This window comes from Diabrotica undecimpunctata, chromosome 9 (assembly GCF_040954645.1).
Source record: "Diabrotica undecimpunctata isolate CICGRU chromosome 9, icDiaUnde3, whole genome shotgun sequence".
NCBI lineage: Eukaryota > Metazoa > Arthropoda > Insecta > Coleoptera > Chrysomelidae > Diabrotica > Diabrotica undecimpunctata.
The window spans coordinates 190,112-205,829 of NC_092811.1; the positions used below are offsets into that span (position 1 = coordinate 190,112).

General features: G+C 32.0%; 1 protein-coding gene across 1 annotated transcript in view; it reads left to right on the forward strand.

Moving 5' to 3' along the window:
• The window catches only part of nAChRalpha4 (nicotinic acetylcholine receptor alpha4), a 116,001-nt gene that overhangs the window by 12,168 nt on the left and 88,115 nt on the right, over positions 1-15,718 (forward strand). The window contains exon 3 of the mRNA XM_072542480.1: positions 2,116-2,225. Within this exon, the coding sequence (XP_072398581.1) occupies positions 2,116-2,225 (110 nt within the window). The remainder of the gene's footprint in view (positions 1-2,115; positions 2,226-15,718) is intronic.

Consider the following 15,718-nt stretch of genomic DNA (forward strand, 5'->3'; position numbering starts at 1 on the left):
TAACAAAGCCACATCATCTAAGTGAAAACTCTAATAGCAATTGCGAAAACGCAAGTTCTTCCATAAAACGCAGTATTGGTGAGATCGACACACCTCCTTCAGATTCAGCATTTTCATCAGAAAATCTGTTTGCAAAACCCAAACTCTCTAAACCAAAAAAACCGCGCTCATCTAAAGTTCAATTTACACGGGAAACTCTTGAAAATTTCATTGATAATCATACCCCACCATTCTTTTTAAATTTCCACCAATTGTCCTTACTGATTGATAATGTCCAAGGCTCCCCCGACACTATTAGCGTCGTTAAATAATTTACAACTGATATGGTTGGTTTACTCCGTCTTTTACAAAGCAGCTATCAATATGCAAATGATAGATCTACAAAAAGCAAGTTTACAAAACTTCAAAAGAAACTATACACCCACTTAGGGAAAGAGATTTCTGACTTAGATAGTGACTCTTCTGTAGACAATCGTTCAGTATCATCTAACTCCGAATCTGTTAACAACATTTAACTCGATACTTCATTGGATCATTGATGGATTCTTCCATCATCATCATTCCAAAGACCAATCAGTTGTACAATTCAAAAAATTTTACTTGTTTCCGCAAATACCGTACAGATGCAAGTCGTGCAAGCGGTGGTGTAGCAATACTAGTAAACAAATCCATCGAGGCGATACAAATTCCAATAGTCAGTGATTTGGAGGCCGTTGCTATCAGAATCATATCTACCAGTTTAGTATCTATTTGCAATGTTTACCTTCCTTGTGACAAACAAGTAAGTTCTGATAGCCTTTGCAGGTTATTAGAGCAACTGCCACGTCTCTCTACATTTATTAAAACACATTTTTCCGAAACATCCTTTTGAAAAGTTGCTAAAATACCAGCTTTCCCAAGCTCATGAACATGGAAGAAGCGTCAAGTTTTTATGGGTTCCCTCACACGTCGGAATATCAGAAAATGAAGAAGCTGACAGGATTGCTCGAGAGGCAATTTTAAGTGATTTGTCGGAGCCGATAGACAAGTGTCTTTCCAGTGACTTAAAAGCTTATTTTAAAAATAAAGTGTTGTGTTTGTGGCGAAATGAGTGGTCTCAAACTAATTCCAATTTAAATAAAATCAAAAAGAATGTGTCTCAGTGGTTTCCATCGTCGCGCAATAGACGAGAACAAATTGCGGTTGCGCGTTTACGTCTAGGACATATCAGATTAACGCACTCCTACCTCTTCACAAAGAAAAATCCACCTATATGTGATCAGTGTAACGTCCGATTAACAGTCGAACACTTTTTAACAATTTGTAGTAAATATGACCAAGAAAGACAGCGCTACAAGATCCCAAACGCTCTACCACAGGCTCTAGGTCAAAACTGTTCCTGTGACAATATAGTGAATTATCTCAGATCCATAAACATTTTGTATAATCTGTAGGTGTTTAACTTTGTTATTTATATTTTGTTCCGTCGCTAATAACCTTTTGGTGGATATAAAAAAATATACAATCCATTGCAAAATTTCACTAAATTGCAAATAGCAATTGCAATTAGCAATGAGTTTTAAAATTTTAAGTGGTCATAACTTCGTTATTAATAAATATATTTGAAATTTTTGTCATAGCTATTTCAAGCCACTCTAAATCCAGTGGCGTAAAAATTTTTTTAATAAAAAACCGCTAATACAAGTTCTCCATTTTCGACGAAGAAAAAGTATAATAAATTGCCCTGAAAATTTAACTAGTTTATATTTTGTTCCGCAATAGACCTTTTATTACATGATATTAAACTTCAAATTTTTTAGAGGTGTTAATCTAAATGGGTCACACTGTATTTCTAATATTATTTTTTGATTTTTTATTAAAATTAAATTTGAATCGTCTAGATAAAAAAAATGTTGCTACTATATTGTGCGGTCTACTCCGAGGGTGCGATCTACCGGAACGATTTGCACAAAATAAGGAAATGCAAGAAAACTTTTGTAGAACAAATATTTATTCACAAGTAGTAAACATTTGGAACCAAATAAAGACTTAATTAATTTAATTAACTTAATTTTGTAAATCCAGATACATCTTGTGTACCCCTGTTTAATTAGTATATTTGTGGTTTTGTTTCAGTCATGGTATGATTACAAACTCCGATGGGAGCCGAAGGAGTACGGAGGGGTCCAAATGTTGCACGTTCCGTCCGATCACATTTGGAGGCCGGACATTGTACTTTACAACAAGTATGTACAAAATTATTAGCAATCTTAAACTGTACAGAACTTTTAACTTTACACGACTTTCACATGTATATATCTTGGTCCTTGTAATGTCTCCTTAATCCTAACATTTGCATGGTTATTATTAGATTTATTTTAACAAATATTTCACACGATAACCAGTTATTTTTCTATACAGAATATCTTATGTAATTAAGTCAAATAGTAGTACCATTGAGGTATAACTGTTATGTAAAAAAATATATATGAATGAAAAACGTTGTCATGAGCGAATGGTTCAACTATATCACGTAGTTAATGCTGTCATTATAGATGTTGTCCTAATCTTCACAATAACGATCTAATGTGATTGAATGTCGTAAGATAATCGCATTCAGCCATTGAAGCAGCTTTAGATTAATTTGGAAAGAAATGCCGTTAGTCACGAAAGGCACAAGACAAAGGAAATTAAAGCAGTTTTTTGTTGCAGCCGCTCTAATGACTGCGACACTTACGGATACATTTAAAGGGTATATTTCGATATAAAAACTTCCATTATATCACTTTTCATTATCATATCTTATTATCTTAACAGGTTTTCGCACTACGAAAATATCTTTCAAAATTGCGAACAAGTTTTTATTTTTCGATAAATTTTTATTTTATTTTAATATGTAATTCTTCTATTATCTTGTGCTTTTTAATTTGCATCTTGCCATTTTTTCGACTATTAAAAGATGATTTACCTAGAGATCCTTTTTACATCTTGATTAAAATTTTAGTATGATTCGTAATCTAATATTTAAATAGGCATATATCTACGTTGACTTTTAGATACTTATTTTTCAAATGATAAACAGGATGCCAATGTGAGTCCATAATACTGATGTATAGAAGATAGTCAATTCTTACAATCTTAGGTAGGTGTCATTGCAATTAAATTGTAGGCTACCTGTTTCGAGGCTTACAATATATGCCACATGATCAGGCCACAGTATTATATTATCTATTTTAATTTTTCTTATAATTTAGTTGTATTATTGCTATCCATATTTTGTTGTTGTATACAGTTTTGTTAAGTACTAACTTACTATATAATTGAAGCCATACAATCGAAATTTGCATATCATTTAGTTGCATAAATCAAAGATTTTTTTTTAAGCTTAAAATTATCCATAATTCATTTAATAATCATGCGATTTCAATAGTAAAACAAGAATTTTTAATTAGAGATGATAAAATTTAAACCTTTCTCCACTTGCCATCAAATATTCACTTAATATCAAGTAGTGCTATTCGGCTCTCATGAAAAATTCTATTAAATGCAGCGAGGAATGTTGATTAATCTTATAAATTATTCTCTAGTATTTTCGATTTGGAACTGAATGCAAGCAGAAAATGATGACTGTCTTTATATGGGACAATTGTGTATAAGAATTTATAAAAATAATATAAACACCTCTTCTTCTTCTTCTTCTTCTTAATGTACTATGTTCTTTTAGAACGTTTGTTACCAACATAATTATATTAATTTTATTCACTCCCACCGTAAATAACATGCTTATATTAATACCATATCAATCTTGCAAGTTCTTTAATTATGAAGTCTTTCTTCGCCTTGGACTGCGTTTGTCTGTTATTTTCCATTTGCCTGATATTTTGTAGCAAATTATGTTTGGGAGCTGTCATTACATGTCCGAAGTACTGCAGCTTTCTCTTCTTGGTGCATTTTATAGTCTCAATAGTCTTGCTGAGACTATAAAAGAAAAATAGTGCTCGCCAATAAGTGTTACTATGGCTTAAGAAGACAGATGGCCTCAAAAATGCCTAGAAAAATTAAACTGACTGTATACAAAACACTAATAAGACCAGTGCTAACATATGGCTCAGAAACTTGGACACTAACACAGAATGACCAAGAATTTCTCAAACGTTTTGAGCGAAAAATACTAAGACGAATATATGGAGGCATAAAAGAACAAGGTTTGTGGCGCAGGTGTTACAATTTTGAGTTGTATAGAAGATTTGGAGAACCTGACGTTGTAAAATTCATTAAGGTAGCATGCCTCAGATGGATAGGTCATGTAATCAGACGAGAGGTAGATGCCATAGTCAGAAAAGTTTTTGACCGAAGAGGGCAGATCGGACAACGAAGAAGAGGAAGACCGAGACTTAGGTACCAAGACAACCTAGAAAATGATTTGAAGTCTATCGGAATTAGAGCATGGAGAAGAGTTGCCAGAGACAGGGGCGAATGGAGGATTGTTCTGAAGAAGGCTTTGGCTCATAAAGAGCTGTAACGCCACTGATGATGATGATAGTCTTGCTGAGACGCTCTAGTGTTGTAAAGTTATATTACTTATATCTTATTGGGTAAACCTTTAAATATTGCAAAATCTAGAAGATCCAAAATTTTGTTGTTATCTGCTGGCCAGTATGTTGGTTCTCCTGCAGATAAGAATAATGAATTGTTTTTCTGTAATGATCGATGTAGGTTTCTACCTTTCGTTGTAGTGAGTTTTACACAGAGTATTTTTGACATTTTAATCGCCTGCTACCAGGAAGTGTGATCCAAGGTATTAAAACAAGCTGTTGTTGTCTTCAACTACGATATTATATTTAGTAGGTGAATAAATAGCTGCGACAATCAATTGTCACGAGAACGATTCTATTCTAATTAAATTGCTATGAATTTTAGGTGTGGAATAACTTTGTAGAATGTTATTTTTAACAGATAATCTGACTACGATTGCCGATCCTGTATGGGCTATTCCGTCTGGATGGTGTGTAAAATATGCTGTGTTAAATTGAATTTTGACAACTGTTCTATCAATTGAATGACTCGCTGAACTAATGATATATCTATTTATTACCTTTTAAAAATAACGTAATTTCTAGGTCATGATTTGTTAGGCCGTTGACGTTCCAGACCGGTATTCTTAATTGTTTAGCCATTAATTTGCTATTTTAAATTCATTTAAGAAAGCTTATATGAGCGTAGGTATATCTTTATTATTACTATTTTTATTTTGTCTTTGGAGATTTCCTGAAGCGACTTGGTAATAACTACCTTTATATCAATACGCCATATTATTCCCATTCCTTTAGATGAAATCCATTACCATACATTGGCGCTAAATGACCAGCTGCTCGATACCTATCAACATAATATAGAGGATTAAATCTATTATTAGATTGACAAATTTTCTCATTTGTAAATATTATCCTGTCGCAAAAATTTTGATTATGTTGCTGATGGTTTAAAGCCAATATAAGTCTTCATTGCTTTTATTGTGGTGTAAGAGATTGTTTTTTTGCTGCAGTTCGGTACCTAGGACTCGATGCCTTAATTCTGCGACAAGCTTTTGTCTTTCTTTCCAGAAACTGTGACATAATTCTTGCAGTTTTCGCATCTTTAAAAGGATTCTCTTTTAATCTCTTTAAAGGCGTAAGATCTTCATGAGCGGTAGATATTTTTGGTCTTCCAGAACCTTGTTTCTTTCGAGAGTTTCTAGTTCTCTCCATCTTTTATTAGTATTAAAAACTGTTGTTCCGATTACGTTAAAATGGTTCGATACGGCAGATAGTGACCAACCATGATCTAATTTCGTTATATTTCTTGGTTTTAGTTCTTTGCTAGCATGTGGAGCCATTTTTTGAGGTTGAACAGCTATCTGTCAAATTTTAAGATTTGGCAGTGACAGTGGCATTAAGTATTTATAATTCAAAATACACTGCTCAATTTTCTACAAAATACGCTTTGTACAATACATGTAAATACATGTAAATAAATTTTGATTCTTCCCCGCTTTGATTTTATTTTAATGGAACCATCATTTTCTCTCAGTGTGGCCGCACACAGAAAGAGCAAAACTGTTTTAGTCTAAAACGTTTTTGTTTGAACCGAAAACTTTTTTGTTTCCACAAGAAACATTTTGTTTTTAAGAGAAACAAAATGATTGCACAAACCATACTGCAATCAGTTTTATTAAAGATGTCAACAGATAACGATGAAATTGCACTAGTTTTCTGGCAGTGGTTCCTCGTACAGGACGAAAAAGAGCAAAATAAAAGAAAATTTTGGGTGCATCCTATAATTGAGAAAAGAATCTGGCCTCAATCCGTACAATTAATTTTTCTGTCACTTCCATAATACACATAATATAAACAAGCAAAATATCGCTGTTTCCACATGTGCTTCTTGTGGACTACTCGAGCGGTTTCAAGAAGTGAATTCCAAAATCACGTTGCGCCTGCGTACATTGAAATGTTTCGACACAAAACGACGATCCGGTAATCAACATCAAACAGACTGACTAAAACTAAATGAGCCTAAACATGCTTTAGACACACGACTAATCAGTGTGCGTCAGCTCATTTCATTTATATGGAAACATCAGCATCAGACTCGTTTAGTCAAAAACGTTTTTGACTAAGACAGTTTTCCTCTTTCTGTGTGCGGCCATCCTTAAATGTTTTAAAAAGTAACTGACAATGCTCACTTTCAAGTTAAACTTCGAAAACATTTTTATAATTCTTTTGGCCTCATAATGTTTTTGACTTCATGACTATATTAACATTTTATATTTAATTGATGGGTTAACCATTTTTAATAATGACAACACAAAATTAAACAAATTAGTATCTTCTGACAGTTATTATGAGCAACGTCAAATATCAGATACTTTTTTGTTGGTACCAGTGGCGTTGAAGACTACTCTATACGCCTTTGTATATACTCTATACTCAGAATGTAATTTATCTTGCTTCAAACGCTTAAAAATTTTTAATACGATTTTAGGTTAGCAACGACATTAAAAGTAAGCGTTTATAAAAATGACCCTTGCTTAGACCCCCCTTAAGTTTTTCCGTTAGTCTTGTAGATTTCATTTAAATATGCGCTATTAATAAAGTTCAAATTTCATCAAAATCGAAACAAAACTAAAAAAGTTATTTAAGGTCAAAACGGGTTTCAAATAAATTTGCTTCACCGTGTATATCTATGAACATATTCCATCACAGTTATGTTTTTAACAAGATTCTAAAATACTTTTCTTATCGTAGATTCCATTTTCACTATCGTGTATGCTTGTCAATTATTTTACAGTTAAATGGAAGATTGAAAATGCATTAACTAACGAAAATATTGCGACTGTAAAGGAAAACTTCATATGTTCCATTTAACACAAAATCCGAGATAGCTACTTATCAAACTCATCTAAACTTTGTTGATAAACTCAAAAGTAAGTGCAGGGAAAAGTCTATTAAACTTAGTTTTCGCGTAAATTCGAAATAGCTTAAAATACCGATCAAAAATTCTAACAGAAACAAGAAATATAGATTTAAATTAAATTTAAAGAAATATATAGTGGTAACTGAAATGTAGAATTTGTATATAATATTAAGACATAAGAATAACATAAGAAATGTGAGGAGCAGATAGATGAAACTCAGTTTGGCTTCAGAGGAGGCATGGGTACAAGAGAGGCATTATTTGCGTTGACGGTACTCTTGCAGAAATGTCGGGAATATAACAAGGGTGCATATGTATGCTTCATAGACTTTAGGAAGGCCTTTGACCGAGTGCAGCATATGAAGTTAATAGATGAATTAAAAAACATCAATTTAGACAAAAAAGACAGAGTTTATCAAGGCTATATACTGGAACCATTCTTCTTCTTGAGCTATCAATATTGCGTCGTCTGTGTAAAAGAGTATTTTTATTTCTTTGTTTCCCAATCCCAAATTGAAAAGCATGGGGCTCAATGAATCCCCTTGTCTTATTCCGCTGCCCATTTTTATAGGTTCTGTAAGTTGTCCATTTATTCTGACTTCCATTTTGTTGTTTTGATAGATGTCTTCGATAGTTTTTATAAAATTTATGGGAACTTCTCTAATATACACAAGATAGATTACATCTTTGGGTCTTACTCTGTCAAACGCTTTCGTTAGGTCAATCAGACACAGAAATACTGGTATATTACACTCTAGTGATTTCTTAGTAATTTGTTTTACAACGAATATTGCATATGTACACGATCTTCTAATACGAAAACCCTTTTTTTATGTGCTAAACTTATCTTCTGATTTATTAGCACTTACAAAATTTTAGTTATAAGTTTCAGCGTAGTATTTAACAAGTATATACCTTTGTTCTGACTATTTTTTATCTCCTTTTTTGTATTATAGAATTAATTCGCTCGTTATCCAATCTTCCGGTATTTTTTTGTATTTTATAATTTTATTAATTAATGGTATTAATTGTTCTGTCATTGCTGCTCCACAATATTTCAGTAATTCGTTTGGTATCCCGTCTTTACCTGCTGCTTTTCTGATCTTCAGGTTTTTAAGTATTTCTTGAACTTCCTGTACATTTATATTAAGTTCTTCATTTGTGGTAATTTTGGTGTTTCCTGTTCTAGCGTCGTTTATTCTTCCTCTGCATAGAGCTTTTTTAGGTAGTCAATCGACGTATCATTTTCTATGTGTTTCGGTTCTATTAGTTCCTTTACCTCCTTTCTTTGGCCTCTTATGAAGCGCCATATTTCCTTTTGCAGACTGTAAAAATCTTCCATTACCTTCATCCATTAATTCCTTTCATCTTCCAAATCTTCCAATGTTACATTTCCTTTGAAAATCGTTCCTAGTGTTTTGAAAAAGCATGTGTTTCGTTTCTAATTGTCTTGTTATTATGGTAAGATTTTTTCTGCTTCGAAAACACAATTTTATTTTCATCTTGTTGCAAAAACATTCATATTTTAAAAATAAAATTAAAAAGACAGTCAAGATTTCCTTTCACGCAAAAATAGTCTATGTATCTGTTGATACGTATTTCGCTTTAATAAAGCTCATCAGAACAGTTATTCATAGGCTTTCTCAACGTGAAAATTAATCTTTTTCTGTCTTTGGGAAGCAACGATAAAATGGCTTCGAAATGGACGCAATAGCGACATCTGATATTAAATCCGTAAAATAGTTTCGAAACACAATTCAGATAACTGCCTTAATCTGAACCTTCTATAAATGCAAGGTATAACAGACGCTGATAAAGATGTTAATAGAGACATGGGGAATCTAAAATTTGCATTCCACGACATGTCTCCTCAGCTAAGCAGAAATCGTTAGCGAATTGGTTTCTTGTACTCATACAGAGTAGATCCGAATAAAAATAAAATTAAAGAGACAGTCAAGATTTCCTTTCACTTATTTGTGTACCTATAAAATCCTTGCGTTCGTTCGCCTTCTAATAAACTGGCCGTTATTCCAGCTGAATCCAACGATAGGGCTGCTTTATTCTGCGATTTTATTCTGGCTTTTGAATCCTGCGTGGGTCCTAGTCTTCTTAAGAATTTCTCTCCAGTCGTCCATATTCATCGCTTTTCTTCGCCAAGCACGTATTCCCATATTTCTCATGTCTTCATCGATGTTATCAAGGAACCTTGGTCCGGTTCTTCCTCTTCTTCTCTGACCAATAGGTCTATCAAGGAGCGTTTTTATAGCTGGGTCATTTTATTCCATCCGCATTATATGCCCTATCCATCTCAGACGTCCTATCTTAATATGTTTTACGATATCAGGTTCCTTTAAAGTTGGAAATCGTTTATCCACACTCCATTGTCGTTCACTACTCTATAGATTCCCCTTAGTAATTTTCTTTCGAAACATCATAACATGTTTTCATTATTTTTTGTTAGAGTCTAGGTCTCTGAACCATATGTTAGGACTAGGCGTATTATTGTTTTGCAGAGTTTTATTTTTGTATTTCTCAGTATAATTGTGGATTTAAGAAGAAGATTGGGCCCAAAATAGCATCTGTTGTCCGTGCAAATTCTGCGGTGTATCTCTGCGGTAGTATTATTTTCGGTATTAAGGATCGCTCCCAGGAGGTATAAAAATTCATTCATTGTTATGTTGGTGTTTATTATTAAACCCAATTTTGGAGCTGATTCTTTTAGTGCTACATACGCCTCTCGTACAGCGTTTTCCGTTCACCCAACAATATTGATATCATCATCATAGACCAGCATTTGCACTGATTTTATTGAACCAGTGTTTGTGATTTGTGACATACGTATTACTTTTTCCAGCGCCAAATTGAATAGTATACAGGAGAGAGGGTCTCCCTGGCGCAGTCCGTTATTTGTTTTAAAAGATTCAGATAGTTCCCCTTGAATTTGTACTTTACATTCAACTTTTCCAAGAGTTAGTTTTGTTAAATTTTATCAACTTATTTGGTATTCCTAGCTCTTTCATTGCGTTGAACATTTCTCTTCTATTTTTAGAGTCGTAGGCTGCTTTGTAGTCGATGAATATGTGATGAATATCAATGCCATATTCCAGTGTTTTTTTTTCCTAAATTTGTTTCAGGGTTGCAATCTGATGAATTGTCGAAACCAGCCTGGTATTTTCCTACTATCCGGTGTAGGCACATGGTACTATACGGTGAAATAGTACTGTAGAAAATATTTTATACGCTGTATTTAGGAGCGTAATTCCTCTGTGGTTAGAGCATTCAAAGATATCTCCTTTCTTATGACATAACACCATACATTGTATGGTGCAAAATATTCCAATATTCCAATCATTGGGGAGAGAGATTTCTGTGTCCATATTTCTTTTATAAGCTGTGGTAATGCCATTATGGTATCATGCCTACCTTCTTTATATAGTTCAGCGGAAGATTATCTATTTCAGGTGATTTGTTTCTGGCTAGCTTTTTAAGTGCATCTTTAACTTCAAAAATCGTTGGTGGTTCCTCTTCCTTCTCGTCTGTTCCCCTTACCTCACCTTTTTTGTCTTCCAGGCTTTCTTCATCTTCCTCTATATTAAGTGCCTGGTTAAAGTATTCCACCCACCTATTCAATACATATTGTCTGTTAATAGGTCACTATTCTGACTTCTCCTTTATCTGGAAGTAAATTTCACCAGAGCTAATTTGCTTAGCTTCTATCAAAGTATCGTACGCCATCCTTTGTTACTGATTTAATTGTAGAACATTTGTACGATTTATTTCTGCAGTGCTTTAGTAACGAACTGTTGTTCATTTTGTACTGTTCATATTTTTTATAGAGTTACAAAAGAAATGAATAACACATTTGTTTACTGTCAAATATTAATGGTGCTTAAGTAAATCTTCTTAGACAGATGTTAATTATGCGTTACACGCATACACCCTATTTGACAGGTATGAATGGTTTGTATGGGAAAATAAAATTGTTGCTTCTACTATTTTCCTTACAGTTTCATCATATTTTCTCACCTGTTAAACATTCATTGGACTGCTTTGAAAAATTTGACGAAATTAGTGACATTTTATAAACAGTATTTAATTTTTATATATCTACATGTATATAGATGCAATTACCTACATATAGCAACTTAATATTAAACAATTTTCCACTAAAAAAGTACGACAAACTGCAAATAAAACACCTGTGCAATAGTTTAATAATTAAGTAAGGTCTTGCAGATCTAATCTTTCTCTTATTAAACACATTGCAGATACCACTAAGGATCCCGATTTGTTCAAAGTAAATAAACAAGTAAACATATCTAAATATACATGTACATAATATAAACATGTTAAGATCAAAAATTTGAATTTAATCGTCAATTTCAAAATGCTAAAAAGTCAGCTTACTTTGATTTTATTACTAGCTTCAATAATAAACCTGGAGACTGCTGGAAAATAGTAATTTTCGACAGAAACAATACAAGATCCAGTTCGGTACAACCTGATCTACCTCCAGATGAAATGAATCAATTGTAAACTCTACTAAAATTGCAGAGAATATAATTACATCTCTTCTCACTATTAATGTCGATGTCCTCTTCAATTATAGAAATTATCCTTCTCCGAGCAAATCCTTTTTTCGTCCCGTTGTGGAAGAAAAGGTCTCTTAAATAATAAAGTGTCTTAGTAATTTTAATTGTAGGGACATTCACGAAATTAATAGCAAAATTTTTAAAGAAACTTACCAAATAGTTTTAACACCTTTCACCCACATTACTAATTTAATTCTATCAACAGCAGTATTTCCGGAAGTACTAAATTACTCAAAAGTACCACCTATCTTCAAAAAAGGTGATTCCACAAAAACTGACAATTACAGACCCATAAGCATTATTTCTACATTTAAGAACGTAATTAAAAAGTTTATCAAATAACAGTATTATTATTATATTGAATAAAATAATTACTTTAGCAACTGACAATATGGATTCAGAAGTGCTCGTTCTACTACGAATGCAGTATTTAATGTTATGAGCTAGGTGATTCAGGGGCTTGAACGCGACAATCGCGTAGCAATTTCTCTCTGCTACTTATTGAAAGCTTTTGGCTGCGTTTCACATGACATTTTGCTCCACAAATTAAATTACTATTAAATCAGAGGTATCCCTCTTTAGCTTAAAACTTCTTATCTATGTGGCAAACACTAAGCGTTATTGTCTAAAGATCTCTCAGATTTTCTGTTCGTAAAACATGGAGTCAAGAAACAAGGCTCGGTGTTGGGACCTCTTTTGTTTATTATTTATGTCAATGATTTTCTTAAATTTATATCTGTGTACAAATCCGTACAATTCTGCGTGGTTTGCTACAAACAAACTAAAACTTAACTCTAATAAAACGCAAAATATTGAGATAATAAAGAGACTATTAAACTATTGGAAATAACCATAGTTAATCGTTTGAACTGGTCGGCTCATATCTCACAACCAAAGAAAAAGCTATCAAGTTCATTATTTGTTATTCGCCAACTAGCAAGGGTTGTCAACTTTGAAACATTAAAAACGACATATTTTTTTTTACTCCACTCTCACCTAAACTATGCATTAAGCATATAAGACAATTCAACAAATGCACTTCAAAGTGTAAAAAACCTTAAAATACTTATAAAAGCTTTCTAAACTTTTATCTTTGTAACTTATTCACACTTAAACTTCAGAATTAAATTAAATTTATATAATGTTACTTCTATTCCGTATCAATATTTGCTCCCCTGTTGAACTTCGAATAGAATATGCAACTTAAAAATATAGAGGGAACTCAAAACGGCTTCGTTAATATTTAAACTGATAACATTGGAAAGGGATGTACTAAAACGCTGTATTCGGGTTTATGAAGCAGTTTAATATGTTTATATAAGAGCCATAAAATTATTAAAGTAAAATGTAAACGAATCAACAAAATCCCTTCAAATTTGAGAAATACATCGTTATTAAATGGAGAAAAACTCTAATTCCATTTCTTGATATTAAACGTCTGTTGTATATGAAAATTATTTGAAGAAAAATAAATATTTAGTAGTGCAGATATTTATTCATATTACAATTACAAATAATTTACAATGAACATATATCCACTTCCAATGGATAAACTAAACCTTCTCTTTCTTCCATACATAAAAAATTATGTTGCATTTTTGGTTCTAATATGAAATTCATTACAAAAATTGGATTGTTTGGTGGACTTTTTAAAAATGGCTTTATTTTATAATCAGAATCTCCTTGTAAGAACCCATTTCTATTATCTCCATTTAAACTTCTAATCAAGAATACAGAATTATTTATTCCGACCTGGTAGGTACTAGAAAAACATATCCAAGAAATATCACGAAATTGTCAGAATTTAAAATCCAATATAATATATTATGTGGAAGATTTATTGAAAGTTTTGAAAATTTCCTACTGCATCCCAGATATTTTGTATACTTATTCTGAGTCTTTTTTATATACAATTGAATATATTTTATAATCATTAAAAGAATCTGACAACCTGCGTACTATGTGCATATTTTTCATTTTGAATCACTTTCAATCAGTCGAAACAGCTGTAGTGATAAGATTTTATAATAAATTATGTGCAAGTTTTGAAAACAAAGTTTTCAGTGTTTTATTGTTACATAAAATGAATTTCCATCAATTATTTAAAAATTAAGTGTTCAATTCTGCATCAAATATTATATTCTCGCACTAAGTTTATTAAACATCATACTGATCCATACTCTCCGATTTCATTAAATCTTTTAATATCCATGTCTCTAATCTGCACTAAACAACAATATGTATTTAGGTTATATTTTTGATTTCGCGATAACCTACAACAAAACGAACTACAATAAACAGAATTTCCCAGATAACTTTTATTCAGTATTTTATTTGGCAATTTTAATTTAATTTATCTGTCAGTTTATCTATTAAAATTCTTTCCTAGGTGACGTAAGAATTTTAAATCTCAACTAACATAAAATTTTAAATTATTTTGTATTCAATTCTACTTTAAAAATATATTAAAATTAATTATTCATTATATTAATACGTAATTAAAACAGTATTATTAATTACTTAATAATACGTATCGTTTCCAGAACAAAATATGATTGAAATGTCAAATGGTGGTAATTCAGATTTCTTTCCTAGATTGCGTCGTTAGTTTACTGGTCAAACTTTTTTTTATATAGATAAATATGCAAAATAGGCAATTTGTTTCTTGGTTTAAATTATGGCAGGTGATCTTCAGTAATATTGACAGGATTTATGAAAAATGAGTAGGTATTAATAATTACATAATAAGTTTCAATAACATTTATAAACAATATATAAATCGTGTGAAGTATTTAAGAATATTTTTGTTTTAATTTTGTGTATCACCCATTTTAGTGTGTAGTTATAATCATATCACTCCGGCATCATCAGCACAGACTCTTTAAGGTATTGTACTCCTTTTTCCTTTCTAGTCACAAACGAGCAGGTGTGACATCTTGAATTACAACCTGAGGACTAAACGTCAACTTTTAAGTAACGTGTTGTAGTAAGAGACATATACGAGAGAAAAAAATGGTATTTGGTAATTTAGATTAATTAAAATATTTATTCGGAATGTTCACCTAAGTTGATTGAATAGTGATCCTTTTATCTGTTTTTTTAACTATTTTTAATTCTTTTTGACAACCTATTCTTTACTTCATTTGGGCAAATATAACAAATATAATTCGAGGTTTTTTATGAATATACCTAAAAGAAAATTAAAATATCACCAATTATATTGTGTATGCTGATATGGCACTTCAATACTTCAACAAACGTTGAACGTACTCCAAGTCTATCAGTGAAAAAAATCATCGATTCACGTAAAAATCGTATACAGGTTTTTGGAAGTTTTAAGAGCTATATGAGGGATAAAGGTCATCGCATATTATCGTGCACGTTGCGTTTTCAGCACATAGCGTTTAGTTTCCGAAAAATATAATTTAAATGGTTTTAAATATGAACAACGCACACTGTCCGGAACATAGGTCGTAACCGGTTGGTAAGGATAATGTGCATTAGATGTCCGTCGTTCTCCCCTTGTTGTTTATTTAGGAACTTGTTTGATTTTGATACAGAGCATTTAAAAAAATAATTTTCGAGGCTATTTTGTCATTTATGCATGTGTTTTTATTGCTTTGTGACAATTAGGACTTTTGTACGGAAGTGATACCTCTTCTTTTTAAAAATACTTTTTGGTTTGATATGTA